Source organism: Emiliania huxleyi, assembly GCF_000372725.1.
Source record: "Emiliania huxleyi CCMP1516 unplaced genomic scaffold EMIHUscaffold_75, whole genome shotgun sequence".
NCBI classification, from domain to species: domain Eukaryota; phylum Haptophyta; order Isochrysidales; family Noelaerhabdaceae; genus Emiliania; species Emiliania huxleyi.
In genome coordinates, this window is record NW_005196379.1 from 472,341 (window position 1) to 499,132 (window position 26,792).

Genomic DNA, 26,792 nt, shown 5'->3' on the forward strand with positions numbered 1-26,792 from the left:
CGAGGTAGAAGTGTCCGGGCTGCTCCTATCCGCCGTCTTCTGCTTCTCTTCTCGGGCCCCGTCGGACTCCGACTCCCTTCTCCGACCCGCTTCTCTCCCCCGTGCCGCCCCCCCCCCCTCGCGAGAGCAGGGGCTCGCCGTCGGGCTCGTCCAGCGGATGGTGACTGAGGAGGTCCTCTCGCCGGAGCAGCTCTGCCTCGGCCGCCAGCGAGCCGCCGAGGGACGCGAGAGGGAGGAGGCCGCACCGCCCGCTCCCCCCTCCCCCGACCCGGCTCCGGCCCTCCCTCTCCTCCTAGGCGCCGAGGACCTTCGCCTCGACAACCCGCGCGCGCCGGAGCTGATCGCCGACTTCCTCGAGCGCCTCCCCGGGTGAGAGCCCGGCACCGCGAGGCCCACACGCGTCCGCGTGCGAGGGCACATTGACCGGCCGGCACGCTTGGGGCTTGGCGAACGGCGAGGCCGACGGGGCCGCGCATGTCCATCAGGCATGTGCGATTGGGCTTGCCATGGTGCATACGCGCATTCGAGATTCGTCCCTGTCTTGAAAAAAATACTACGGGATATTTGGCCAGGGCCCAGGCCGGGCTACTGCGCCTTCTCGTGGAGCACTCCTGTACGGCTTACGCGTTACGGCTCACGGCTCACCTTCGCAGTTCGCACGACGCAGCAAAAAAATTAAATATTCTTAGCTTCGCCCTTGCCTCCGACGCTAGAGACAGTCACCACGGATACATACGTCCGTGGGAGTGCCCCCCTCCCCCACCTGCCCTGCTTACACAGGATAGCATGCCCCGAGAACGGCGGCATTTGGCGGGGGTAACCTGGGAAGGAGGTTTGGTTGTGCTTTCTTTTTTTGCTCTCGAGGGAATGTTCTCTCGACGCCACTGGCCTTCTGAGGTTTCGTACTGGTGACGTCCTTCTTGGCACTTCGGGCGTCGGTGTGTGTGGTGAATTCCCTCGGTTTTTAATGTGTTTTTTATTTATTATTTTTGGCTATATCATCGGACGTTGAGTGGGCACCATCTCCAGTCCATCATCTACGATGCCAACCCGAGCCGTCTGCCGCTCGAGGATCGAGTGGCCTCCGGATCGAATCGGCACCTTGACCCTTATAATTTTTTTCACATCTTGAGCGGGCCCAATTTTGCTCAGATGTACCTCCGAATTCGAACTCACGTCATCACGCTTAGCGCTTGGTGTGTGTCCGTTTTTCGTCACGGGTGTTCGCACGACGCAGCAGAGCCGCGACCTGTTCGAGCTCAGTCCCTTTCCCTCATGCTGCCGTGCGCCTCATACAACCGAGCCCCACCGTCGCCGACCCCCACCATGAAGCTTCAGGCCGGCCCGCGCTCCGCGATGCTCGCCTGCAGCCGCGCCACGTCGGCGCTGGCCGGGTTCGCCGCCGCCGCCCGCTCGGCCGCCGCAGCAGCCTCGCCGACGCGCCCCAGCGCCAGCAGCGCCTGCGCGCGGCGGTAGAGCGGCTTGGCGGCGCCGGGCGAGAGGAGCAGCGCCTCGTCCGCGTGCGAGAGCGCGTCCGCCGGCCGATCCGCCTTGAGCTCGCAGCCGGCCAAGTTGTTGCGCAGCGCGAGGGTCAGCGCGCGCGACGCGTCGCCTCCGCCTCCCCCGCCGCCCGCTGCCATGCCGAGCGCGCGCGAGTACGCGGCGCACGCCTCCTTGGTCCGCCCGGCGGAGAAGAGCGAATTGCCCTCCTCCTTGAGCGACGCGGCGCCGGCGAGCGGGTCGGCGGGAGGCGCAGCGGCGGCGGCGGCAGAGGCGGCGGAGGGGGCAGCGTCGCGCGCTTGGTGGCGGAAGGAGATGAGCTCGACCTGGGCCTGCACGGGCCCGCCGCCGCCGCGCGAGGGCGCGAGGAGCGGCTCGAGAGCGGCTTGCTCTTGCGAGAGAGAGACGCGCGCGAGCTCGCCCCGCCGCATCGAGTGGAGGGCGAGGCGCAGCGCGTCGCCCACGACGCGGCCGTCGTCGATGCCGACGGAGAGGGCGCCGTCCCTCCCGACCGCGTCGCCGCCGAGCGCCGCCGCCGCCGCCGGCACCAGCGAGGCGTTGGCGAGCGACGGCGAGCCGAGCCTCACCTAGGGAGGTTCAGAGAAGGTTCAGAGAAGGTTCTGACCTTCCTAGGCGTGAGAGCCGAGCCTCACCGTCAGCGTCGCCCCGCGCGCGGGCGTCTCCCTCCCCTTGCCGGGCGAGAGGACGCGCTTGAGGACGGAGCGGCCGCCGTCGGAAGAGAGGTCCTCAACCTCGGCCACGGCGTGGAGGTGCAGCTCGAGCCCCAGCGGCCCCGGGCACCCTCCGCCCGCCGCGACGAAGAAGGCTGCCCGCTCGCCCGCCCGCATCGACCCAATCGCGAGAGGAGCCGCGTCGAGGCCGAGGACGCTGCCCGCCTGGTGCAGAGGGAGCTCGAGCCGCTCGTAGCGCTGCTCCTCGTCCACGCAGCCCGCCACGCCCGCCCGCCCGCCCTCTGGCGGCCGCACCACCGCGGTGAGCATCACGTCGTCTGCGCCGCTCGGCTGCGCCGCGCCGGCGGCCGGCGGCTCGACAACCTCCTTTGCGACGCCCGCCAGCATGATGGGCCAGCGTTTGCGGCCGGTGCCGACGAGCGGCGGCGGCGGCGGCGGCGGCGGCGGCGGCAGCGGGCACACTTCGCAGCCGTCGGAACGGGCCGGCAGCGTGCGCTGGCCCAACGCCGCCTCGAGCTGCCTCGCCGCGTCCTCGTGCGCCTCGCGGCACGCGGCGTGACTGCGCTCCGAGGCCGTGACGAGGCTGGCGGAGGAGGCCTCGAGCGCTCGCCAGTGCTCCACCTGCTGCTGTCTGCGCGCCAGCTCCTCGCGCAGCTCCTCGAGCTGCATGCGCACGCTCGCTCCCGCGGCAGCGCAGTCGTCAGCGGCGCCGGGCCGCTCGAGGTGCGTCGCCGCGAGCGCGGCAGCGGCGGCGAGCAGAGCCGCCACCAGCAGCGCCGCAGACGTGGCCTCCGTGGGCATCCGTTTCTCCTCGAAGAGAGCAGTGCTCGCAGCACGCAAGCACCGGCCAAAAAAGGAATTCACCCGCGCCCGGATGTGACGCTGCCAACTGCACTCCAAGTGCTCCAAGTGCTCCAGTCTGCCTTACCCTGGATGTGAGGTTGATAGGCGGCGGCGGCGGCGCAGAACGAGGCAGAGGAGAGCGACGCGACAGAGGAAGAAGCGACCAGGGAGAGCACGACGAGAAGGGGGCGACCGCGAGGTGGCACGAAGGTTGCAGCGAGAATCGGAGGGAGAATGCGAAGAGAGATAGATAGGAAGAGGCGGACGCCCAAGGGTGGGCGACGGCTAGCGCACCACACCCCTCTCCTTAAAATCCCTGTGTGGTGGCGGCGTGCCGTCCTCCCATCCCTCCCTTGGGTTGTCTGTTTTCTTTCTCTTTCTTTCTTTAGGTTGATAGTGCACTCCAAGTGCTCCAAGGGGCTGGACTTGGCTCCTACCACCCTACCCCACGACAACAGGTAGGGGTGCCACATGGGGCACACCACAGGCGTATATTCTAGAGGGGGAAAAGAAACGGGGAATGAGGGGCCCCGCCACGAGAAGTGCGTTCTGGGGATGCAGAGCGTGCAAAGCGGCTAGGGACGAGGCCACAAAAGAGGCGCGCGAGGCAAGGAGGAGACTCGGAGAACTGAGAGACTGGGACGATTGGAAACAAGAAGACAGTGAGCCACCACAGGCGTCGTTGGCGCACATACTGAGCGGCAGCTGCGCTGGAAATAAGGAGGAGGCGCGTCACTTCATGCGGAAGCTTGACAAACACTAGAGAGATTCTCTTGACAAACACACAGCGAGGGCGACAGCAAGAGTTGAACGGGAGGCGCCGGACTCAAAAGACACCGCCACATTCCTGAGACGCGCGAGGGCAGCCTCCTTAAAGGCAATAGGGTCTAGATTCGGAGCGCTCGCCGAAGAGGAGTACGACAAAATAGCGCCCGTGGTTGCATGCACGCTGCCCGCACTCACGGACTCCATACCCGAAAGAAAGAGAGGGGAGCTGCTGGCAGGCACGCTGCCGCTTCCTGTCGTGCTGCGGGCTCGCCAACGGAGCATGCTGTCCACTGCCATCCCTGTATCGTCCTGTACTAGGCCGTGCGAGTACTGGAGCAGCACCGACTGCAGCGGTGCAAAGTTGGAGGGGTTCCGCAACACATAATGCGCCGATTTGAGCAGGACAGTGCACCGACCACCAACGAGAAAGTCTTGGAAGACCCGTAGCACTGAGCTCTTGCGGATGTCGACCTGGCCGAAGTAGACACGGACCTCTCGTCGCCTGCTCGCGTCCCAGATCTGCATTCTCAACCAGCGGAACCTGTTCGCCCATCCAGTGTCGCTCAGGTTCAAGCCTTGCCCTCCGCCGAAAACACGTCCGTTAGCACCGAGTTCACTTTTGGAGCTGTCTGGAGTCTCACCATCTGGAGCGTCGGTGTAGAGGCCGCTGAAGTTCGACACAGAGTAGCGACTCGCCCGGCCCGCCACTGAGAGTCCGGCAAGAGAAAGCACAGAGCGCAGCAGAAGTGGCACCGCGCACGATGTCCTCGCAGACAAATTGAGAGGTCCACCGGAAAGCGCAAAGTTGGCGCCTTCGGTCATCTTCTGCACACGGTGGAGATGGGCCATCGCGTGGCTGGTCGAGATCCGTCTCATCAGGCAGTCCTCAGTACCAATGTTCTCGAGGCCAAAGAGCACGATTTCGGACGCATTGGGGAAGAGGAGGAGCGGCGTCATCAGGTCAGGCCCCCCAAATGGATACAAGAGGCGTGTCGCACCGAATGTGCGCTGGAACTAATCCCACCAAGCATGTCTCTTTCTGTTGTCCGCCGTCGACGTCGCTCAAGTCTCCCGGTACGTACTTTTAGCTTACTGGGAGAAAATCTCTCTCGGTACGTACTTTTAGCTTACTGGGAGAAAAGAGAGAGGGGGTTGTGCTGCGCATGACCGAGTGGGACGGGCAGCCGCGCAGCTTTTACTTGCCGCCCGAGCACAAGGCCAGGTCGGGCGGAAGGGGCGCCAAGTGAACTTCTTGTGGCTTGTGGGGCTGTAAGCAACATTTCCAAAACAAATTATTGTAATTGATGATTCGACTCGACCTGTGGATTCGAGGCGTCGCAAAGGTGCTCTCATACCCTCTCCCTGCTTCGCCTGCACGCGCGCGATCACATTCCTCACTCCATCGACTTAGTGTCGCCATAGCCTCCCACACCCGAATCTAGCCGCTGTGGACTCTGGGAAACCAGCCCGGACCCCGGCAACGGGCCGCCGCTCAGCGCTCTCTCAGCACGCAGGCCGGACAAGAGCAATATATCAACGAGCGCGGCCCCGTAGCCTCAGTTCACCACTGCTATAGTTAACTTTAAGGTCATACTGCTTCCGACCCTCCATCAGTATCCTGAGCGTCATCACCCTGTTGTCTACGCGGCGTGCGACGCTGTTCCGTGGCTTCCCTGCTTACTGCCTCCTGCTCCTTGCGCCTGATCGTCACGCCGCTTGTCGCATAGTCCTCGAGCGCCTGCTCAAAGGTGCTGCGAAAGATCCACTCAAACTCGGCCAGCATCTGCGGCACCATCAACTGGTCCGCCTTGCCCGTGAAGCGCGCCTTCTCGATCGCGCGGCATGCCTCGGCGAGCACCTGCTTCGGCGGCAGGGAGCACTCGCGCGCCACCGGCGCCTCTCCCGCGATATCGTACACCTTGGCGCGGCTAGCTTGTGCCCTGCAGAACCGCCTCGGCAGCGCCTTGCCCTTCTCCGACGCCTGGCTCTCCGCCGCGGTGAGGTGCGCCAACACCGTCATGCTCACGCCTTGCTCGAAGATGCACCAGCCTCGCCCGCCCTCGCCTTCGTACGGCGTTGAGTTGTACTCGCCCGGTCCAAACCCAGTGCTGGCGCCGGGGGGGATGACTACATCGCGTTGCTGGAGAACGGCCGTTCCAGTCACACTCGCGTAGAAGGACCCCATGATCCCGTCTTCAATGACGCGCTTGAAGATTGCAGCGTCCTCCTCGCTCCGCACCTCGCCGTTGGGCCCCTTTTGCGGAAGGCTACAAAAGTCCCAGAAGAGCCCGGTGTCGCTGGAGGTCGACAGTCCACGGAAGAGCCCCGCATCGCTGACTCCGGTGTCGCCGGCCGCCGCACTTGCCGTGTCGTAAGAGAGAAAGCGGCGGACGGCGGCAAGGGTGGTGCCATGAGGGTCCGGGTGCAGCGCCGTCAGCCAGCCGTGAGAGAGCGACAGGACAGACCGGTCGCCTCGCTCGAGCATTGCCACCGCCTCGTCACAAGGCACAAACGCTTCTGCCGGCAGGTCCTGACGCCTCTTCATGATGACGGCGCCAGAGGCATCGCGGTCGAGGTAGGCGTCGGAGGCGGGCGACGCCAGCCAGCTGCAGCGGAGCAGCCGCACCGAGCCGTCGCGAAGCCGGTCAGCGAGCGAGCCGTCAATCTTGGAGTCGGCGGCGGAGAGGATGGCGGAGAGGTCGACGTCAGCGAGTGCGCGGCGGGTTTGCCGCAGCTTGAGGATCGAGTAGGCAGCGCCAGCGACGAGGCTGCCGAGCAGCAGGACTATCATGAGCGCCTCGAGGCCCACCCGCTCCTGCTCATATTTGTCAGCATCTGGTGGAAGCATTTTGCGTACTCGCAAACGTGAATTAGTCGACTACTCGTCGCCCTGAATGGTTGCCCAGGTTACTCAGGACACGATCCCGGCGTGAACACGACGAACTACCCTTCTCCGATGCACGCGCGGCACGCGCCACGGCGCGGCGCGTGCCGCCGTCTTTGTTTTAAGTAAAAAGTCGAATCAGAGCGGTGTCGGCGTTGTCCTGAGTTTTCTCCTTCGGACCGCCCAACCGGGACCGCTCCGGGACGCACGCCGGCGAAGCACCATCAAGCTGCTGTGCGGCCCCGGCATCGCCTCCCATGGCTTAGCTAGACTGAGATATATTGTGCACAAGGTTGGCCTCTACAATATATACACTGACACTCTACCTCCCAGAGCTCGTCCCGGTCCGCCACGGCCATCCTCGCACCTCGGCCTCCGGAGGGCCCCCGGCCGCGGCGCGGTGCGGCGGCGTCACAAATCCGATAGAGAGAGAGATTTTTAGCGTTGTTTGTGTTTTGCAAAATCCGACCACAGAGCACCGGGACGCGGTCGGGCGATCTGAGGTCCAACTAGGCGTATGCATTGCCCATCCAGGGCTATCACCTGGACCCATCAACAGGCGCCTGCGGCGCCGTGGTCACGAGGTGTTGTTCACACCTGGGCAAGCATTCAGCACAGTACTACTCGAGTAGTAGGCTGGGTGCACCAATAGAAAACTTCACAGCGGACGCCCAAGGGCGGGCGACGGCTAGCGCACCATCTCTGTGTGGTGGCGGCGTGCCGTCCTCCCAGCCGGTCCGTTCGCTGTCCTGAGGTTCGGCCTGTCCATTCAAGCTGTCCATGAGCGACGCCGCGGTGCGCGCATACCTCGCCGAGCACGGAGCTCCGTCGGCGGCGTCCGCGGCGCAGCAGGCCGCGCTCGACGCCTGCACCGTCGACCAGGTTCCGATCCTGCAGTTGCTCTATCAGCCGTGCGGCGCCGGCATGCACGGCTTCGCGTGTGGTGTTCGGTGGGGCGTCGACGAGGAGTTCCTCCCGTCCCCTCGCCGCTGGCTCCGCCAGTGGGGCCGGCCGCACGCGGCGCTTTGCCAGCGCGGCTTCTTTGCTGCCCTTGCCGCCGTCCTCACGCGCGCCCACTGGGAGCAAGAGTGGGACGCGCAGCCCTTTCGCATCGCAGCGGTGCCGCCCCGCACAATGGGCAAGATGGTGCATCAGCTGGCGACGGCAAACTACTACCACTTCACCCTTGGCCCGAGGCAGCGGCCGGCGCTGCGCGGCTCGCCTGCGCCCGGCTCGCGCTTCCGGCCGCTTCCCCAGCCGGGCTTCCGGTGGAACGTGCTCGACTTTGGCGGGGGCGGGCGCGAGGAGATCGACTTTGAGCGGCTCAGCAGCATGCCCGGCAACGTCTTCTCCCGCCCGCTCGCCGCGGGCCGCCGCTGCGCCGCCGTCCGCGCCGCGTGGCACTGCCTCTGGCACCGCTTCCCGAGCCAGCCCCTCCCGCACGTGCCTGCGAGAGGGACGGCGGTGGCGCAGGCGGCGGAGGCGCTCTACAACGCCTCCCTCGCCGGCGAGCAGCCCGGAGGGATGATGCAGTACGTCGCCGCCACAAGTGTCTTTGGCGCCTTCACGCAGCCCACACAGGCGCCGCTTGCACGCCCTCGTCCACGGCACACGACAGACGGCACACGACGCACGTCCACGGCACACGCCTCACGACTCACGGTCCACGACACACCTCCCTCGCCCTCGCCCGCCACCCGTCCGAGGACGACCTTGGCTCCAGGCCTCGGCCCCCACCCCGGCCCACGCCCCCCTCCTCGCCCTCCTCGCCCTCCTCACCCTCCTCGCCCTCCTCAGGCCGTGCGCGACTACCTCGCAGAGCACCTGCGGGCGGTCTGCCACGTCGGGGGGCCCTACTGCGGCGGCGGCGGCGGCGACGCGGAGCGCACGCCCGTCGCGGCGGTGCACGTGCGGCAGGGCGACTCGTGCGACCGCAAGGTGGACGAGCCAGGCCCGTGGAACGCGATGTGGCGGCCGGACCCGAAGCGGCCGGGCAAGCTCACGCGCGAAGGCGTCGGCCGGCGCTGCTACTCGTGGCGCGTGTACCGCCAGCAGCTGCAGACCCTCCGCGCAAAGTACGGCGTGCGGACGGTGCTGCTCGCCACCGACGACCACACCGGCGAGGTCGTGCGCGCGCTGCAGGGCGAACGCGACTTCAACTGGGTCCCCGTCTCGCCCCGCCTCGCCGACAGCAGCTCCGCTGCCGGTCGACGAGTGATCAGCTGGTCGACCCCGCTCTAGGTCTACCTCGACTACCCGCGGCAGCAGTTCCGCAAGCGCGCGTGGATGGAGTTCCGGTCCGACCTCGACGAGAACGCGCCCTTCTCGCTCGCGGCGGAGCTCGAGCTCCTCTCGACCGCAGACCTCTTCGTCGGCAGCATGGGCTCGCACACGTCCCGCTCCGTCTACATGCGGATGGTCTCCTCCTCGCGCACCTCCCAGCTACCGCCCTTCATCTCGGTCGACGGGTACGGACTCTGCTGCGACTTCACCGAGGAGTGTGGTGTGAACAGCGTCTCTTCACACCTCTAGCTGTGAACAGGTACGGACTCTGCTGCGACTTCACCGAGGAGTGTGGTGTGAACAGCGTCTCTTCACACCTCTAGCTGTGAACAGGTACGGACTCTGCTGCGACTTCACCGAGGAGTGCACGCGCGAGCAGGTTCGCGGCCGCGCCCGGCCGGTGCGCGAGTGCATCTACCGATTCGGCGCGGTGACGGGCGGGGAGCAGTGGATGTACCACCGGGGGTGAGGTCTCAGCGACCGGCGATGTGTGTGAAAATGGGTTGAGAGGCGGGCAGAGCGCCTGTCTCAGCGGCAGCCGGCGGGGTCCTTCGTCGTCAGCACAGTGACAGTCAGACACGCAAAGCCCAGGTTTGGGGCTCCTCTAGCCGGAAGGGGTCGGCGGTAGCCTCTCTTCTACCGAGGAAGGAGAGAAGAAAAACACCGGGCCGGTCGAGTCGACTGTCTCAATCGCCGCACGGCGCGCGCGGCGGCGACCGCCAGCTTCACATATGCAGTGCGCCGTGTGTCCTTCCAGCCCCGCAGCGATGGCTCTGAGCCTACCCTGCAGCCACGTGATGTGCGCCTCGTGTGCGGCGTCGGCGCTGGGCCGCACACGCCGCTGTCCTGTGTGTGACGCAACCGCCACGTCAGCAGCGCCTGCAGAGCCGTCAGCGAGCACAGTTGTCATCAAGCACAATGGCGCCGCCTTTACTCTCGGCGTCGTGGACGATGAGCCGCTCTATCCGCTGTGCGTCTCTGTGTGGCGCTACCCCGCTGGCCGCGTCAAGCTCATCTCGCGCGGCACGGTGCTAAAGCGGGAGGAGGCGCGTGCAGTCCCAGGCATGGTGCTGCAGTTGATGGCATCCAGCGGCGCGATCGAGCCAGTCGCGATCCCTAGACTGCGGGTGCGATCCGCGGAGTGGTGGGAGGCGGCCACCGGCTTCCTGCGAGCGACGTGGACGGCACTGCCCGCCCGCGGCCACTGGCTGTCGTGGATGTGGCGGTTGGTGAGTACCGTCACCCTCTTCTTTCGCTCCCTCATCGCACCGATGCCTCCGCCGGCACCTCGCGAAGGGCCGCGGTAGGGGAGATATTGCAGTCGCAGTGGCCGCCCTGCGCGTGAGCGTTTTCGCGCGGCTGCGAGAGCCTCTCAGCCGCGCGCGTACTTTTCTCGAATCACAGTCAGCCGCGCTCGCGCCCTAGTGGCGCGTTCGAGAGATTTTGCATTTTCCTTGGTATGCGTTGAGCACCGCCGTGTACGAGGCGATAACACATGAGACATGTGTACGTTGGGCTTGGCGCTTTGCGCGCGTACGTCAGTAGGGGTTCACACTCTGGGCCGGCGCGGGGGCCCCCGGCCCACACCGTGCGCCGCGCAGCAGTGCGGAAACGGGGCTCCGGCTCTCAGAGTCTCTCAGAGCACCGACTTCCCGATTGATCACGGTTGATCAGAGGGCAGATTTGGAGAGATCTCGAGGAGTACATACAGATAGACCCTCCAATCATCAGAAAACTCCAACCTGATCGGTCGTACTGACCGCCGACAGATCACTCCAGACAGCAGACAGGCCGACGTCTGCACGCGGCCGGCCGGGCGAGAGGCTTGACACGATCCGACCCTGCGACCCTGACGCTGCTGCTCTAGCTATCAGCCATGCACTGCTGACTGCTGCCACAATGTGCGACCTGTGCTGGCCCACTTGGCGGCCTTCCCGGTCAGTGGTGAGGCGCAGTTCAGAGCTGTCGATGGCGCGATGCCGCACTGGTCCCACATTGGTGACACGAGACCACCAAGTTTGCCGGTCCAAGAGAGAGGCACCGGCGCTGTCCTGAGAAGGTGCGTGGTCCCTCTTGACTGCCCATGCGCGCGAGGCTGTGTAGGCATAGCCTCGAGAGTGCCAGCAGCCCATCCGAGGTGACGCGCATTGCGCCAGAAGCGTGCACGCAGCTGGAAGGACACCTTCCTACTGGCCGTACGATCAGGTCGTCACTGAATGCTTAATACTAAGGCCGCGAGCTATGCAGGTGATCAATTGTGCATCATGGCACGGTCAGCTGCGCCGACAGGCTGTCGCAAGGCGTGATAGCATGGCCGCAAGTACGCCGAATTCCCATGAAAACAAGTAAAAAATTGCGAAAAAAGAAAAAAGTCGAAAAAATCGGCGCCTGCGGCGGGCCATGGGACCCCATCTCCCCCCCGCATGGACACCCTCTGGGCCCCCCGCGCCGGCCCGACGCTGCCGCGCGCGACTTTGCGCGCGAGGCGGCGCAGAGCTTGAAAACGGCAGTGTTTGTTTGTTCGTGTGTGTGTGCGTGGTTGAGACCACATTGCGATTCGTCCCTGTCTCACTCTCAGCGTCTCAGCGTGTCTCAATAGATCCATCACTCCGTCTCACTTCCGTCTCACTGCAGTCTCTTACTGCCTTCTCGTCCGTCTCAGCGCGGCAGGCTCCCGAGAGTGCCCGACAGCGCCCGAGAGCGCCCGGGAGTGCCCGAGAGTGCCCGAGAGTGCCCAGATTGCCCGAGAGTACCCGTGCAACGTCGTGATGTGGTCGGGGCAGTGGGAGGCGCCCGAGAATACCCGATTGCCCGAGGTTGCGTGCTTGGGCTCCTGCCACTGCCCCATTACGGAGCAAACTATTGAGACACGAGGGGACGCTGAGAGTGAGACAGGGACGAATTCACGTGAGACTGAGACGAATCCCCGAAATTTCCGTTTTTGCTCGCCTTCCCTGGGAGCCCGAGTTGCGTGACTGTCTCTGTGCGATTTCGGGCCCGGGGCTGTGCGTTATGAAGACGCCGTTGCGAAGTGCAAAGCGCCGCGCTGTCAAAGCTCACATGCCGTCCACACGCTGCGAAATCAACCCTCAGGCAAACGTGCTCATCTACGACGACACGAGAAATGACAGCTTCACCGCGTGGGAGAGACAGTTCTGGGCGTGGTGGTCGTCGGAGGACGCCTCCGTGCGGCCACAGCTGGTCACTGCGCTCGAGCTGCGTGCCTGCCGCCTCGACGATTACGGCGCACTCCACACGTGGGTCCATCCCGCAGGCAGCGCGAATCAGAGCCTCGACGATGCTACGCGGCGAAGCGTGTTGGGGCTAGCTGCGCGCGGCGCGCTGTTTGTCGGATCATTTGACAGCGCGGCGCTCCTCGGCCTCTTCGACGCGCCGCTGGAGCGTCCTTCCGACCTCGCGGGGCTTGCGGCGAACGGCAGCAGCACGGTGAGGCTGACACCTACTCGGGTGCCAAGCGAGGAGCGGCGCGCTGTCTACCTCGGTGGGGCCACGCTCGACGGCGAGGAGCAGGCAGGGGGGCAGGCGACCGCCCCTCCACCTCTGCCCCCGGGCGGGTCTGTGGCCGCCATCTTCTCCGGCCTGTCGAGGGCGCTGCCCGCCGTCGTGCGGGTGCGGCCTCCGGAAGGAGCCGCGCACCTGCTCTGCTCGTCGGTCCTCCTGACGGCGAGGCCGAGGGACGGCTCGGACTCCCTGCTGGGACTCGTGGACGCAAGCAAGAACTACGAGCTCCGCCGCGCCCTGATCGCAGCGGAGCTCACGCACGGCGCGGCGGAGCGGCAGAAGGCGGCGGTGCTCACCTTTGTTACCGGCTCGCTCGGCCTCGTCGCGGCGGCGATCCTCCTCCTCCTCCTCACGCCCCTCCTCTGCCGCCTCTGCCGCCGCGGGCCGCCCTGCCCTCGCGCCGGCGATCCGCCACCGCGGCGTGGCAGCGGGAGCAAACTCGTCTGCAAAAGAGTCTCTCTCTTTCTTTTGCGGATAGGCGCGGCCAAGGGCGCACCGGCGCGCGGGGCATCTCCGGCGCTGGCGCGGCTGCGCCGCTGGGTCTCGTCCACTGCGGTCTGCGCGCTCCAACGCCACACTCCCAAAGAGTCCCGCTCCTCCATCATGAGCGCGCGGGCTGCGTTGGGTTTAGGCACCGACGCCTCTGATCATGAGCCCCGTGGAGCGGGTCGACTCGACCGCGGAGCTCACATCGTCCGCATGATCTCATGGCTTTACCTCATGGCTTTACCTCATGGCTCGAACCGCGCGCGCCGGCGCGCCGCTGCGGTCGGTTGGTCGTGGCAGCCGAGATCCTCATCCTGGCCGAAGTCATTGTGCCGAAGTAGGAGCTAGAGTAGGAGTCAGACAGCGCAGCAGAGGAGAGTCGCACGGCTCCCTCTCTCTTTCGGGGCACTGGCCTTTGCCCACTTTCTTCCTTGTGCTACTGACGTTAACGAGAGACAGACGAGAGAGCCTGAGCGCTGAGGGTGGTGTGGCGGCGGTTGTGTGTGGTCGGTCGTGCTCGGTCTACCCGCTCTCTCTCTCTCGTCAACTTCAAGTTCATTCATTCAGTGCGAAAAAGAAATCAAGCGCCAGGTTGGTCAGCTTGCTGTCTGTGGGCCCGAGAGCGATATGCCATGTGCGCCTTGCGTTTGTTTCATTACATCGAGGTTAGGTTAGGGGTATGGGTGGACGCGGGACAGAATGAAATGATCGAAGGCTCGCTCAAAAAGAAAATCATCGTGCGCAGGTTGGTCACTCTCACTGGCCCCTACACACATGTGCTGCCATGAGCGAGCAGGGGCTGTGCCCGGAGCGGGCCCCGGTGGCCAGGCGGCGCTCTGCTCGGCGCGCCTCGCGGGCCGCCCACGCGGCGCCTCATGTCACCCAGGCGTCGGTGGACGCTGCGGCTTCAGTCGCAGCTGACCGTATTGCGGGAAACCGCCGGTCCGAACCCACGCATGACGGTGCCGTTCGCAGCCGCTACGGCTCCCCTCCCGTCTGGGCCGAGGTTGCGTCGGGCTCCAGTGCTCGTGCCCACGCGCAGCGCATCGGGCGGGAGGCGATCGAAGGGGAGCGCGTGGGCGGCGGCGGCAGACGGCACGCCGTAAGGGAAGGGGAGCCGCAACGGCGCAGCGGCAGCGGGCAGACGGTGGCGTCAGCGTCTCAAGCAGAGGAGCTGCGGGTGACCGCGTCACTTGGCATGACGCCGCAGTACGCGGCCGAGCCCGGCGCGGCTGCGCGCCAGCAGCGCTCGCTGCGACGCGCGGCGGTGGCGGCGGCGGCGGCGGCGGTCTCGCACCCACCCGGCCTGTCGCGTAGCCGGGACACGGCCGCCTCGGAGGACTTCTGCAGTGATCGCGCGGCGGGGGTCTCCTCTGCTGGCAGCGAAGGCGTCGCCACGGCACCCTGCGCTGGCGCGGGCGAGGAGCTTGCTGCTGCGCCCGACTATGCGACGCACCGGATGGCGGCAATCGCGTCGGCGCTGGCGCAGGGGGGCGGTGGGTCGGCGGCGCTGCAGCAGGAGCTGCAGCACGCGCTCGCGTGGCAGGCGACGCGCGGCCAGTACCCTCCCCCGCCGGCCATCTTCGGCCATGCCTCCGGGGTGGCTGTACCTGGAGGGCTGGCTGTGCCTGGAGGGCTGGCTGTGCCTGGAGGGCTAGCTGTGCCTGGAGGGCTAGTGTCTCCAGTGCCTCCGGGGGGCGCGCCGCTCGGCGTGCCGGGGGTGGGCGGGGAGGTCTACGCCCTGGGGGAGGGGCACCTCCGCCCGCTCGGCCCCCGCGCCCTCGCCCCCGCCGGCCTGCCTCCCACCGCAGACAGCAGCCTCCTTGCCTCCTTCCCGGCGCCGCTGCTCGTGCCGCAGCTCGCGCAGGCGCAGCTCACGCAGGCGCAGCTCGCCTACCCCGACGGCGGCGTGGCCGGAGGCTTGCTCTACGCTGGCAGCGGTGCGTCGCTCGGTGCGCCGCCATCGCTTTGCCCCCCCCCCCACCACCACCAACACACACACACACACACACACACACACACACACACACACACACACACACACACACACACACACACACACACACACACACACACTGCACCCCCCCTTTCCCCTCCACCACGCCAGGAGTGCCTCCCCCGACGGTGAGTCAGCTCGCGAGCCCAGTCGTGTACGGCTTCGCGCCGCCCGCGCCGGTCGTGTACGGAGTCTTGGCGATGCAGCCCGCAGCGGCACTCTTCCTCGCGCCCGACGTCGCCGGCCACTCCCTCTCCGCCATGCAGCGCCCTCCCGCGCACGGCCTCGCCGCTGCGCCGTACCCCGAACCGTACCCCGGGCTGGCCGAGCACTCGCCGCTGCCGCAGATGGTGCCTGTGCACGCAAGCCACGCCGGCCTCGCCCCCGCCGCCGGCCTCGCCCCCGCCTCCGTGCCGCACGCTATCCGCTCCGCCTCTCCGCTCTCCGCCTGTCCGCTCTCCGCCTCGCCGCTCTCCGCCTCTCCGCTCTCCGCCTCTCCGCTCTCCGCCTTCCACTACCCGCCTCGCCACGCGGCGGCGTCCCCGCCGCTGCCGCCGCTGCCGCCGCTGCAGAACGCCAACCGCGCCCGCGCCGTCGGCGATCGCGCCGGCCGCATCTTCTCGACGCAAAAGACCGCCTACTACATGGAGCCGGGCGACCCCAACCCCGTCCTCATCCTGCCGCCGGAGCGCGACGCGCTCGAGCCGCCCGCCGCCGCCGCCGCCGCGCCCTTGCCGATGGGCGGCGACGCGGCGGCGGCGCTCGGCGCGTCCTTCGGCGTCTCGCTCGCGGTCGTCTCGATGATCAAGCAGCCCGCCAACTTCGAGACGTGGCTCAGGCCGAGACACTGCCTGGACACTTCTCACACACCTCCTGCACACCGCCTCGACACCTCCTGCACGCTGAGACGTGGCTCCGGCGCCCCACGCCTCGCGCCCGCTCCGCCGCAGCTTCCACCGCGACTCGCTAACCCTAACCCTAACCCTAACCTCCACCGCGACTCGCTAACCCTAACCCTAACCCTAACCGCAGGTACCACCGCGACTCGCTGGGCGTGACCCGCTTCTACTTGCGCGTCGAGGACACGCCGTCGCTGGAGGCGCTGCTCTCGTCGCCGCGCTGGGCGGGCTTGGTCGAGGCCGAGTTCCACTCGCGCGGGGAGCGAGACTACTTCGAGCAGATGGACCGCCAGTCGGGCCACATCGCCTCGGTCATCCCGCGCGCGCGCGCAGCGGGCCTCACGCACCTCCTGCACATCGACGATGACGAGCTCGTCTACTGCGCCGCCGGGCTGCCGCCGCTCTTCCGCCTGCTGTCGGCGGCGGGCGTCGAGCGGCCGAACGTGCACATGCAAAACGTCGAGGCGCTGCTGCCCGCGCCGGACTGCGACAACCCCTTCGCCGCCGTCCGCTCCTTCCGCCACTTCCCGACGCAGTATTGCTCGTACACCAACGGAAAGTCGTTTGGCGTGCTCGCCGCCGCAGGCCTGCGCTCGCACGGTCCGCACCACTTCCGCTCCGCCGCGACGTGCGGCGGCGGCGGCGCTGGCTCGCTCGACCTGCCTGCGGGCGTGGCGGTGGTGCTGCACTACGAGAGCGCGACGTATGCAAAGTGGCGCACAAAGTACCTCGAGCTCGCGCGGCGGCACGGCGATGCGCCCGAGGTGCTCTCGCGTGTGCCCTTCGCCTTTTACCGCCAGTCGCTCTCGAGCGCGCGCAAGCTGCTGCACGCCGAGGCCGAGGTGCGGCTGCGCACGCCGGCAGCGGCCGAGCGGATGCGCGCCGCCGAGGAGGGCGCGGTGCGGCTGTGGTCAAAGTGGAAGGTCGAGCCGGAGGGGCTGCCGCCGCCGCCGCCGCCCGGCGAGACGCCTCTCGTCCTCCCGCAGGGCATCACGAGGCTCTCGCCCGGCGGCGTGACGGCCTCGCCGGGCCGAGCGGCGCCCGATGGGTAGCCCTGGAGACGCGCCTTGCTTCCGCCCCGCTGCGCCAGCCGGAGTGGCGAGGCAGGGCGGTGCGCGGGGGAGGGAGGGGGAGAGAGAGAGAAGCAAGCGAGAGAGCGCGCAAGAGAAGGAGCAGAGCAGAGGAGAGCAGAGGAGAGGAGAGGAGAGGAGCAGAGCAGAGCAGCAGAGCAGAGGAGAGCAGAGGAGTAGAGCAGAGGGGAGCAGAGGAGTAGAGCTCGAGGAGTAGAGCGGACGGGACACTGTTGAGGCGATCGTTGCGGCCCCCGCCGTAGGTTGTGCCCGCATGGTTGTGCCGCACCAGCTCGCCCTAGAGTGTAGAGAATCGTAGGAATGTGCTGTGTGTGTGCTGTTTAGACTAAGCTTATAACACTCTATATCAGGGGACAGGTCACTTCGCGGCCTCAGCGCGACCGCTCTGACGATTTTTTGTGCAGAACGTGTGCGGTCTCTCTGCGGAGTGGAGAGGAGAGCCCGGCGGGCCCCGAAGCTACTTCATCCGCGAGTACGATCCCTGCCTGACCATGTCACCGAGACTGCCGAGGAGGGAGATTAGGCCGACGGCCATATTCACGGCACCCACGCACACGCCGAACGTGCCGGCGAAAGCAAAGTTGCAAAAGCACGCCAGACCAATGTGGGCGACGGCGGGCGGCGGTGAAGCTGAGGCCCAGATGCCAAGGAAGAGAGGCCCCCAGATGTCCAGGCAGGCGCTCGGCTCGAGCGGAAAGGCTGAAAGGAAAGCTGGATTGCACGAGCTGGACAGATCACCACAATCCAGCTTGGGCATTTCGAGCTGGTTGACCGTAGGCCATGCATGGATGAGCCCGACAGCGATCGTGCCGACAGCGCCGACGGCAGAGAGCGATCGCGTGGCGTCGCTCATCGTCGTGTGTCCACGGCGGTTTCTGGTAGCGCTCTGAGAGCTGGCTCTGGGAGCTGCTCGCCGCCGCAGACTCTTAGTTGTCGAGCACTCCACACAAACAGGGAAGTCGGCGGCAAGTGTATTTTATTTTTGCTTCGGCATGCCGGGGTAGGTAGGGTAGGTCTGGGCCCTCCCGCCGGGTTTTCCCCTCTCTTCACGCTGGAATTTTCACAGCAGAAAAAGAAAATTTCGGCGAAAATCACGACGTCAACCCTCCCCAAATGGGTGATCTGATGCTTGTAGGGCTTGAGAGTGGCCTGCCATGTCACAGGAAGGACTGTGGTTGCAGGAGAGTACCACCATCCATCACTTTAGTTGGTGTAGTACCCCACCTTCACCCGTCGGTGATTTCTTTTTTAGTTTCCCATAAGTAGGGTAGGTAGGTAGGTAGGTAGGTAGGGGCACCGCAGGGGCCGGTCAGGTTTTTGCAGAATTTCAGCATGAGGTCCGGCCAAGCAAAAATAAAATACACCTGGTCGAGGATATAATAATCCGTGGACCGTGGTCACACGTGTGAAGAGAAGGGCTCTCTCGGCTACGGGGCCGGCCCCAGCTTCGGCTGAGGGCTGACAAGCTGCCGAGCCCAAATCACTGTGAGAGTCGTGATTTCTTGTTGGTTTTCTAAAATCTCTCTCACGTGTGTGTGTGTGTGTGCCATCCCTCCCTTGGGTTGTCTGTTTTCTTTCTTTTCTTTCTGTGCGACTCACTCACGTCGTGCAACCGTGTTAATGCCAGTGCGCGCCAGTCCCGTGCCCGGTGTTGTAAATAAATGAAACGGTCTTGCCTAGCTAGGTGTGAGAGAGAGAGATTTTTAGAAAGCCAACTCTCTCAAGGTGTGTGTGTGTGACGCCTAGCTAGGGCTGGGTCGAGGACAGAGTCACTTCTCGCAACCGGGGCACTTTGAGAAGTTCCTGCGTCTCGGTCGCCTCCACTACGAGGACAACATCTCCTCGCCCGAGTTCGTCCCGACCAGCGACCAGTGCGCCGACATCTGGACGAAGGCTCTCGACAAGACGACCTTCCTCAAGCATCGAGCCAAGCTCGTCCGCTGGCTGATCTACTAGATCGGCTTCTCCCATGTTGTTCAATTCCAGCACGTTCACTAGCTCGCGCCCCTGATCAGCGCGACGCCTTACCTTTGTTGTCTCTGCAGACAATGGGGGAGTGTGAGAGATAAGGCGATTCACAGTGCCTTGCCTCCCCACACTTGTCAGTGTGAGTGTGATAGTTGGGGAGACGGTGTGTGAACGGCGTCTGATCTATGATCAGCGTCTTCCTTGTTCACACAGCGTCCGGCAGCGTCTTCCTCTGTCCGACAGCGTATTCCTTATCATCGAACTCTACATACTGCTCCCGTTCACAGCCTAGTTATTGACAAGAAAATACGTCCTATGGCGCTTCAACGGCGAGGGCAGCTCACATGATCGGCCAGGAGCGTCACTGGCGCGGCGAGCCTCGTCAGCGCGACTGCGGACGCGACAAGCAGCGATGGAGGGACGAGCCGCGACGGTGCGATGAGCCGCGACAGCGTGATGAGCGACGGCGCGATGAGCAGCGCGAGCGTTGGTCCGACGAGCAATACGACCGGTACAGAGACGAGCGCGAGCGCGACTGGCACGATCGGCGCGACGATCGGTACCACGATCCCAGGCGCGACCATGACCGGCGCGACCGCCGGGGCGAGGGGCAGCCTCAGCACAGCGACCGCCGGTTGAGTCCGCCGATGCGCGGTGCGGGATCGCGCGGCGAGCGACAGAGCTCTGCTGCCGGCGGTCAGCTCAATGCTAAGCAGATCAACGGCCAGATCTCGAATGCTGGCAGCGCTGACGCATTGCTCGCGCTCTTTGCCGCCCACAGCGCGAGCTTGAACCACATCCACGCTGCAAACCTGTGGAACAAACTGGGCAAGCATCGCATCGAGCGTTGGCACGAGGAGCAGCTTGAGCGGCTGGTGCAGCGCACGCTTGACCTCGTCTCGTCATGCGAAGCACGCAACCTGGCCAACATCGCTCACGGCGTCGCCAAGTGCGGCCTGCGATCGAGGCTGGTGCACCCGCTGTACGTGGCGGTGGCGGAGGCGGCGGTGCGCGGCGGGCTGGCTGGCTTTGAGCCTCAGGCACTGGCCAACACTGTGTGGGCGTATGCGAAGGCGGGCGTGGCTACGGACGCGCTCTACGAGGCGGTGGCGGAGGCGGCGGTGCGCGGCAGGCTGGCTGGCTTCACGCCTCAGAACCTGTCCAACACGGCGTGGGCGTATGCGACGGCGGGCGTGGCTGCGGACGCGCTGTACGTGGCGGTGGCAGAGGCGGTGGTGCGGCGCGGGCTGGCCGGTTTTACGCCTCAGGACATGGCCAACACTGTGTGGGCGTATGCGAAGGCGGGCGTGGCTGCGGACGCACTGTACGAGGCGGTGGCGGAGGCGGCGGTGCGCGGCGGGCTGGCTGGCTTCAAGCCTCAGGAGCTGGCCAACACGGTGTGGGCGTATGCGACGGCGGGCGTGGCTGCGGACGCGCTCTACGAGGCGGTGGCGGAGGCGGCGGTGCGCGGCGGGCTGGCTGGCTTCACCCCTCAGAACCTGGCCAATACTGTGTGGGCGTATGCGAAGGCGGGCGTGGCCGCGGACGCGCTGTACGCGGCGGTGGCAGAGGCGGCGGTGCGGCACGGGGTGGCTGGCTTCCACCCACAGGCGCTGGCCAACACGGTGTGGGCGTATGCGACGGCAGACCAGTACCACTCGCTGCTGTTCGCCGAGTGTTTGCGCGTGGTCAGCGGCTCCCTTGGGGAGGGTCCGTCGGGTTATAGCATCGATGAGCGCCGTCAGCTGCACCAATGGCAGCTCTGGCTCTTCCTGGAACACGCCGCAGACGCGCAGCAGCACCTTCTCTCCGAGTCCGAGCGGCGGCTCTGCTGCGACGCCATGCACGACACACGTGTGAGGGTCTCGGCGCTGCAGCGCTCCGTTTCGGCTGCCCTCGCCGCCGTCCGTTTCGGCTTCGAGGAGGAGTATGTCGAGCCGCGCACCGGCTACTCGCTCGACCTGGCGCTGCCCTCGTCACGCATCGCGATCGAGGTGGACGGCCCCTTTCACTTCCTGCTGCCCGACTGCCGGGGTGTGCGCAAACCCAACGGGCCAACGCTGCTCAAGCGGCGCCTCCTCGCGGCGGCCGGCTGGCGGGTGATCAGCGTTCCGTTCTTCGAGTGGGACGGCTTGCATTCGGCCAGTGAGCGGCAAGCCTACCTGGAGAGAATGGTCGCCTCGCAATAGTAGTCTACCCGAGCGCGCGGCGCGCCAAAGAGAAACCTATGGGTGTCCGTAAACTGTCACCGCGTTGCCCAAGGATTTTTTTCTCTTTCACCGCGTTGCCAGCCCACAACCGTACAGTATACGCGCGTACCGTAGGAAGATCCCTTCACCCTGTGCGTGATAGCCGTGTGTTGTGCTTGTGGTCTCGGTTTTCATTGGGAATCGCGCGAATCGGGACCGGAGATGGCAGATGCGACTGCGAGAGACGGACTTCGCGTCGAGCTCTTAACCCTTTCGCGCCATAACGCTCCTGGTGAGCAAATCTCGATATATCTCCAGTCGTAGCGGTGGAACTTTAAAACGGCTCGGTAAATATTTAGCCCTGTATGAGAGGATCACGGCACAGTGTCGTTTGGGTCGACAGTAAATCTCCCACAGCCCACGTAAATCCGTCTTTTTCAGGCACCCGGAGCCCTCCGCGGCCGCTTCTACGCCGGCGAAGCACCATCAAGCTGCTGTACGGCCCCGGCATCGCCTCCCCTGGCTTAGCTCTCAGTCAATTAGGTGCCCTGTAGGCTTGGCTGCAAAGGGGATTTTTGTTGTGCCGACTTCGATCTTCGGAGGCGTGAATCCGTTAGGATTCTCGCCCGCTCTGCTGAGGGGAGGGGACGGTCGACTGGGCCGGTCGCTCGACCCGATTCTACTCTACTATCAGTCTTACCATTCATGGACAAGAGTGTCTGTGACGGCAGTGACATTCACAGCGAGGTCAGTTCACAGCCGAGCAGCCGATCCTGACACGCTCCACTTTCAGGGCTCGCCGCGGCTCGAGCAAGGTCTATGTCGATCGGCATCTTGCCAGCCTGTGGCTCGCCCGTCTACCGCTACCGCGCCTACCAGATATAGTCGCAGATGCAGGCTTGCGTTGGCGTGAGACGTCATTCGTCCACGCTGGCGCTTGCGGTGCCATTCTGTGCTGTGGTTCTCGTGCGGTTTTATCGTTCTTCGTTGCGATTGCCGTGGTGGCGGTGGGTGCAGCCGAGCCGAGTGTCGTCGTTGACGGCATCGCGCTCGTCTTTCGACTGCCTCGCTTCTTCTACCGACACGGAGACACGTGGGTCAGCGCGCAGTCGAAGATCTGGTATGCGTTTATCTTCTGTTGTCGTCGAGATTTCCGGCTGGGTCAGCTCACCGATGCGGCCCCGACCGGCCTTCGCGACAGCATCTGCGACGCTGCTCAGCCGCTGACGCCGCGAGAGTGGATCGCCATGGCGTGGCCAGCAGTACGGCTAGCTATGTCAGTGTCATTACCGTTGCAGTGATGTGGGACCCTCTGGCCAGCCTCTGGCACCATCTTGGATGCCGGCGCGGGTCCCCAGACTTGGACATATGCCAGTGGTGGCAGTCCATCCTCGCCTACCTCCGCACTGGAGGCAGGTAGTCGTAATATGGTCGAGTCTGGCGTCGATAGGACACAGGCCGACTCATTCTGCTTCAGTCCGCGCGCGCTGTCCCTGCAACCCACTTCGGCCCATCGACGGCCAGCACCCAGTGTCTGATTGACCCGCCGGCTGTGCGTCAGCAGCGGCTTCAGACGGGTCTGCGCCTGACGGGGATTTTGCATTGACGGGCTCTGCAGACAGCGCGTAGAAGCAACGACGCGAGGCCGTGGCCACAGTGTGGACTGCTGTGGTCTTCGGGATGGTCGCCGTGGTTTGCCTTTGCGGATCTATATGACAGATGCTCTGGATCCGCGCTCTGCTCAGTGCAGGGTGGTGAACCGCGAGCGTACTACTCGTAGCGACTGCAACCGCTGCGGATCAGGAGGCGATGCCACCTCGAGCCTGTACGCTCGCTGAATTCAGCTGTGGTCCTGCCGGGAGCAGGGCCTGGCTGACTCTCGCGCTCGTGTAACTGGTCTCAGGGACCGAGCGTCGGAGACGAGAGTATCTCCAGCTGTTGGTCCTGCCGGGAGCAGAACCCAGCTGGCTCGTACTCGTGTTCCTGCGGGGACCGGGTGCGAGTTGATACTTTCAAACGTCCGGATGGACAGTGTCAACCGTATTCGTGTTACTGCCGGGAGCAGCGGCCGGGTACGGGCGACATACATTCAGTGGGCCAGACAAGAGGTTGAGGCATCCCCGCCTTTGATTCCAGGGCGGTCGAGCAGCGGCCTGCAGGTGGCGGGCTGCTGCCGACCGACCCTAGGCTCCCGTTCAGCTTTCTTCCGCGTGTCGCATGGCCGTGGATGGAGGTATGGGCGAGGGTCGACCTCACTCGCCGCCGTTAATTACGGCAGACGCGGTCGGCCCCGTCTCGACGCCCTCAAGGGCGGGGGACGGGCCACGACATGCCGCCCTCCGAGTAGTTATGGAGGTATGTGGCGCCGTCAACATGCTCCCGAGTAAGTCGGTGTGGCTGGGAGCGCCCCGCACGACTACCCGTCCTAAATGGGGATCGTGGTCTTCGTGTGGGGCAACAGGCGAGTGCGGCGCGCTCCACGGTCAATCTCCGACCCTTCGACCCGCGTGGCGTAGGGTCTGAGAGACGGCCGCCGAGGATGTCGGGCGGGTTCGGTTGCGGTCGGATGGACCTGTCACTGATGACACCGACTCGACTGGGGCGTTGCCGGAGGCGATGGCGGGAGGGCACTCGATGGGCCCGCCATCGACCACTGATAGGAGATTGGCGCGTGGGCCATGGTTGTTGGGCGCGTGGGCCGAGGTGGTTGGCGCGTGGGCCAAGGGTGGACAGGATGGCCAAGGCTGGCCGAGATAGGCCGAGGTTGGCCGAGATTGGCCGAGGTCGGCCGAGGTTGGCCGGGGTTGGCCGAGATTGGCCGAGATTTGCCGAGATTGGCCGAGATTGGCCGAGATCGGCCGAGGCTGTCCAGAGATCCGCCGAGAGCGTCCCTCACTCGCCTTTTTCTGTGTAGGGACTTTGAGTAGATGCTTGACTAGTCTCACGCTCGGATTCAGATTCAGAGAGATCTACTGGCTGCTACCAGGACCAGCTCTGGGCGCACGCCAGATGGGCAGGTTGATCGATCCACTCGTGGTCGATCTTTCAGTTGCCTCGCGCGACGCATGATGATTGCGGCCGATGTCGTCGATGGGGCAACAGTGGTCGATTGACGACGCGGTTGGAGAGTGCTCTTCGACGTCGAAGCAGCAGTCCGTATGGGCAGGATCTTCAACTCGTTCAGTTAAAATTTTGGTCACGACGAAGCAGCAATCAGGTCGGCAGCTGCTATCGTTTAAGTCGACAGTGGCAACGGTGTTTGACACTGTTGATGAGTGCAACTGTGGCGTGCTTGCCACCCAAGCGAGTGTAGGCCCGACTCGCGTCGGGTGCTATTTCCTCATCGTCATCGCTACGGCGGGGGCGGGGGGGTTTTACCGGAGCACCGGACTACTCGCTGGGATAGTTGCGAGATCGGTCGATAATCACGATCGGTCGCTCGGGCGCATGGTCGTGCGACGTCAGCGACCCAACCGCCAGTTGCCCTTATCTTTGACTGTGATTCAAGGAGGTCTATGCGTGGGGTTCAGCTGAGCTTAGGCCGTTCCGGGCGTCGACCTTCCAACATACCACATCAAAGGCCGAGCGTGGGGGAGGCTCAGCAGCCCACCACCAGGGAGGTTTCGTCAGTCTCGGCGTCGCATCTGCCGCGCCGAGATTCGACGGACCGAAGGGGTAGAGGCTAGCGCTCTCGGTCGAGAGACGCGCAATACTCAAGACAAATTACTACCACCTTCGTACAACTCAACGTGCATTCATGCAACGCGTGCAACGCTGCACAGTGCTCAGGGTTCGAGCAGGTGCAGGCGAGTGGAGGGGCCCCTGGCAGAGGAGGCGTGAATCCGTTAGGATTCTCGCCCGCTCTGCTGAGGGGAGGGGACGGTCGACTGGGCCGGTCGCTCGACCCGATTCTACTCTACTATCAGTCTTACCATTCATGGACAAGAGTGTCTGTGACGGCAGTGACATTCACAGCGAGGTCAGTTCACAGCCGAGCAGCCGATCCTGACACGCTCCACTTTCAGGGCTCGCCGCGGCTCGAGCAAGGTCTATGTCGATCGGCATCTTGCCAGCCTGTGGCTCGTCCGTCTACCGCTACCGCGCCTACCAGATATAGTCGCCCCTCCCGCCCACGCCGGCGACTGTCTTAGGTACAGATGACATCTGGATGACTGCGCATAATGGGGTTGACCCGCCGCGCAGCAACCCGATGTTCACTACTTAGGTTTCCGTCGAGTGACGAGTCTCGTCCGAGACATCTAGTCTCATCCCGCCTCGTGGCATGTGTTGTCTAGGGTGTCACGAGTGTCCCTGTGGTGTTCTTGTGTGGGGGGAGGCTCAGCAGCCCACCACCAGGGAGGTTTCGTCAGTCTCGGCGTCGCATCTGCCGCGCCGAGATTCGACGGACCGAAGGGGTAGAGGCTAGCGCTCTCGGTCGAGAGACGCGCAATACTCAAGACAAATTACTACCACCTTCGTACAACTCAACGTGCATTCATGCAACGCGTGCAACGCTGCACAGTGCTCAGGGTTCGAGCAGGTGCAGGCGAGTGGAGGGGCCCCTGGCAGAGACTGTTCTTTACGCCACCTTGCTCAACCCTTGCGTTGGTGACCGTCGCGGCTTCGCGTCACTTCTAAGCCACGAGGACGTACTCCGCAGGCACCCACGCTACATGACCTCGGCGGCGCTCATCTGCGCGGCCGCCGCCAGCTTTCTGGTCGGCGGCGGCCCTCGGGCGCCTGCGGCGCTGCCGCGTGCGAGCCGCATCATCGCCGCAATCGACTACAAGGACCCGGCGGTGGCCGCCGAGTTCCAAAAGGTGCAGGAGCGGCCGATCGAGCTCGTCGAGGCCGAGATCGAGAAGAGCGGCGTCCCGGTCCCTCCGTCGCTCAACGAGATGGACATGCGGCTGATGCTGGTGGAGCTGCGGATGCGAAAGGCGGGGACGATGCCGGGCGGCGGCAAGGCGGCGCCGAAGAAGCCTGCGAACTACGGCTCAAAGTACGAGGAGGCGCTCTGGGAGAAGCCCGCCTTCAAGCGCCTGATCGACGACTACCGCGCGCGCGGCAACACAAACGCGCTCAACCTCGCGACGGTCCGAGATAGCCGAGATACAATCTCGCGACGGTCGAGATAGCCGAGATACAATCTCGCGACGGGCCGCCTCTCTCCTCGGCCCCACTCTGCTCCCGCTCGCGCGCGCGCCGCTCACGCGCGCCCTCCATGGCGCCCCGCTCCACGCGTCTCTCCAAACTCTCGCCTCCAAACTCTCGCGCTCCCGACGCGGACACACAGCGCCGCCCCGCACAAGTCCAAGTGCCATGAGGTGCGCCTCTAGCTCACGCGAGTCCACCTCCAGCCGACGGCGGGACACGGAGCCGCCCCACGGGCAGACACCCCACGGCACGGGGGAGAGCAGCGTGCAGCCCTGACCCGCCGTGTCGCCGCACCCCAGTCAGACGACAGCCAGTCAGTCAGTGGTACACACGTCTAGCACGGACGACGGAGCACACGCACTCGCGGAACACAGGGCATTACACACGAGGCGGTGTGTGCGTTCTCAGGGAGAGGCATCACCACAGACAAAAGTGCAATAGTCAGAGGGGCAGCAGTGGAGACCCCAGCACCCCACTCACGCACCCCAGTCAGCCCACGTGTGATAACGTCAGT

At 65.1% G+C, this 26,792-nt stretch overlaps 10 protein-coding genes across 10 annotated transcripts in view; 8 read left to right on the forward strand and 2 right to left on the reverse strand.

Moving 5' to 3' along the window:
• EMIHUDRAFT_106249 (hypothetical protein) overlaps window positions 1–373 on the forward strand; it is a gene marked incomplete at both ends in the record, with an annotated part of 1,705 nt that extends 1,332 nt beyond the window's left edge. The window contains one exon of the mRNA XM_005760599.1: window positions 131–373. Within this exon, the coding sequence (XP_005760656.1) occupies window positions 131–373 (243 nt within the window). The remainder of the gene's footprint in view (window positions 1–130) is intronic.
• Window positions 374–1,334: 961 nt separating this feature from the next.
• On the reverse strand, window positions 1,335–2,993 carry EMIHUDRAFT_465658 (hypothetical protein; the record flags this gene model as incomplete). Its single annotated transcript, XM_005760600.1, has 2 exons — window positions 1,335–2,087; window positions 2,154–2,993. 2 exons carry the CDS (start codon window positions 2,991–2,993, stop codon window positions 1,335–1,337), a joined length of 1,593 nt encoding a protein of 530 aa, XP_005760657.1.
• A 4,377-nt stretch (window positions 2,994–7,370) lies between these two features.
• On the forward strand, window positions 7,371–9,555 carry EMIHUDRAFT_453202 (hypothetical protein). Its single transcript, XM_005760601.1, has 5 exons — window positions 7,371–8,031; window positions 8,161–8,236; window positions 8,507–8,850; window positions 8,929–9,185; window positions 9,304–9,555. Exons 1-5 carry the CDS (start codon window positions 7,468–7,470, stop codon window positions 9,437–9,439), a joined length of 1,377 nt encoding a protein of 458 aa, XP_005760658.1. The 5' UTR covers window positions 7,371–7,467; the 3' UTR covers window positions 9,440–9,555.
• A 146-nt stretch (window positions 9,556–9,701) lies between these two features.
• Window positions 9,702–10,277, forward strand: EMIHUDRAFT_312087 (hypothetical protein; the record flags this gene model as incomplete). The annotated part of the gene is made up of 1 exon (XM_005760602.1): window positions 9,702–10,277. The coding sequence occupies one exon, from the start codon at window positions 9,702–9,704 to the stop codon at window positions 10,275–10,277; it is 576 nt and encodes a 191-aa protein (XP_005760659.1).
• A 1,753-nt stretch (window positions 10,278–12,030) lies between these two features.
• Window positions 12,031–13,195, forward strand: EMIHUDRAFT_217836 (hypothetical protein; the record flags this gene model as incomplete). The annotated part of the gene is made up of 2 exons (XM_005760603.1): window positions 12,031–13,047; window positions 13,124–13,195. The coding sequence occupies 2 exons, from the start codon at window positions 12,031–12,033 to the stop codon at window positions 13,193–13,195; spliced, it is 1,089 nt and encodes a 362-aa protein (XP_005760660.1).
• A 487-nt stretch (window positions 13,196–13,682) lies between these two features.
• Window positions 13,683–16,925, forward strand: EMIHUDRAFT_217837 (hypothetical protein; the record flags this gene model as incomplete). Its single annotated transcript, XM_005760604.1, has 8 exons — window positions 13,683–13,723; window positions 13,865–13,940; window positions 14,021–14,158; window positions 14,318–14,578; window positions 14,837–14,930; window positions 15,086–15,324; window positions 16,056–16,796; window positions 16,860–16,925. The coding sequence occupies 8 exons, from the start codon at window positions 13,683–13,685 to the stop codon at window positions 16,923–16,925; spliced, it is 1,656 nt and encodes a 551-aa protein (XP_005760661.1).
• Window positions 16,926–17,291: 366 nt separating this feature from the next.
• On the reverse strand, window positions 17,292–17,867 carry EMIHUDRAFT_359046 (hypothetical protein). Its single transcript, XM_005760605.1, has one exon. The coding sequence runs from the start codon at window positions 17,815–17,817 to the stop codon at window positions 17,422–17,424; it is 396 nt and encodes a 131-aa protein (XP_005760662.1). The 5' UTR covers window positions 17,818–17,867; the 3' UTR covers window positions 17,292–17,421.
• Window positions 17,868–18,584: 717 nt separating this feature from the next.
• Window positions 18,585–18,920, forward strand: EMIHUDRAFT_217839 (hypothetical protein; the record flags this gene model as incomplete). Its single annotated transcript, XM_005760606.1, has 2 exons — window positions 18,585–18,612; window positions 18,715–18,920. The coding sequence occupies 2 exons, from the start codon at window positions 18,585–18,587 to the stop codon at window positions 18,918–18,920; spliced, it is 234 nt and encodes a 77-aa protein (XP_005760663.1).
• Window positions 18,921–20,768: 1,848 nt separating this feature from the next.
• EMIHUDRAFT_359048 (hypothetical protein) lies at window positions 20,769–21,129 on the forward strand. The gene has a single exon (XM_005760607.1). The coding sequence runs from the start codon at window positions 20,774–20,776 to the stop codon at window positions 21,119–21,121; it is 348 nt and encodes a 115-aa protein (XP_005760664.1). The 5' UTR covers window positions 20,769–20,773; the 3' UTR covers window positions 21,122–21,129.
• A 4,665-nt stretch (window positions 21,130–25,794) lies between these two features.
• EMIHUDRAFT_217842 (hypothetical protein) lies at window positions 25,795–26,460 on the forward strand (the record flags this gene model as incomplete). Its single annotated transcript, XM_005760608.1, has 2 exons — window positions 25,795–26,217; window positions 26,434–26,460. The coding sequence occupies 2 exons, from the start codon at window positions 25,795–25,797 to the stop codon at window positions 26,458–26,460; spliced, it is 450 nt and encodes a 149-aa protein (XP_005760665.1).
• Between the last annotated feature and the right edge of the window lie 332 nt (window positions 26,461–26,792).

Bases quoted from the DNA above. Each gene is read 5' to 3' on its own strand.
- EMIHUDRAFT_359046 (XM_005760605.1), bottom strand. From the start codon at position 17,817: ATGAGCGACGCCACGCGATCGCTCTCTGCCGTCGGCGCTGTCGGCACG.
- EMIHUDRAFT_359048 (XM_005760607.1), top strand. From the start codon at position 20,774: ATGCACGACACACGTGTGAGGGTCTCGGCGCTGCAGCGCTCCGTTTCG.
- EMIHUDRAFT_453202 (XM_005760601.1), top strand. From the start codon at position 7,468: ATGAGCGACGCCGCGGTGCGCGCATACCTCGCCGAGCACGGAGCTCCG. The intron at 8,851-8,928 runs GTCCCCGTCTCG...ACCCCGCTCTAG, and splicing joins GCGAACGCGACTTCAACTGG to GTCTACCTCGACTACCCGCG. The intron at 9,186-9,303 runs GTGTGGTGTGAA...AGCTGTGAACAG, and splicing joins TGCTGCGACTTCACCGAGGA to GTACGGACTCTGCTGCGACT.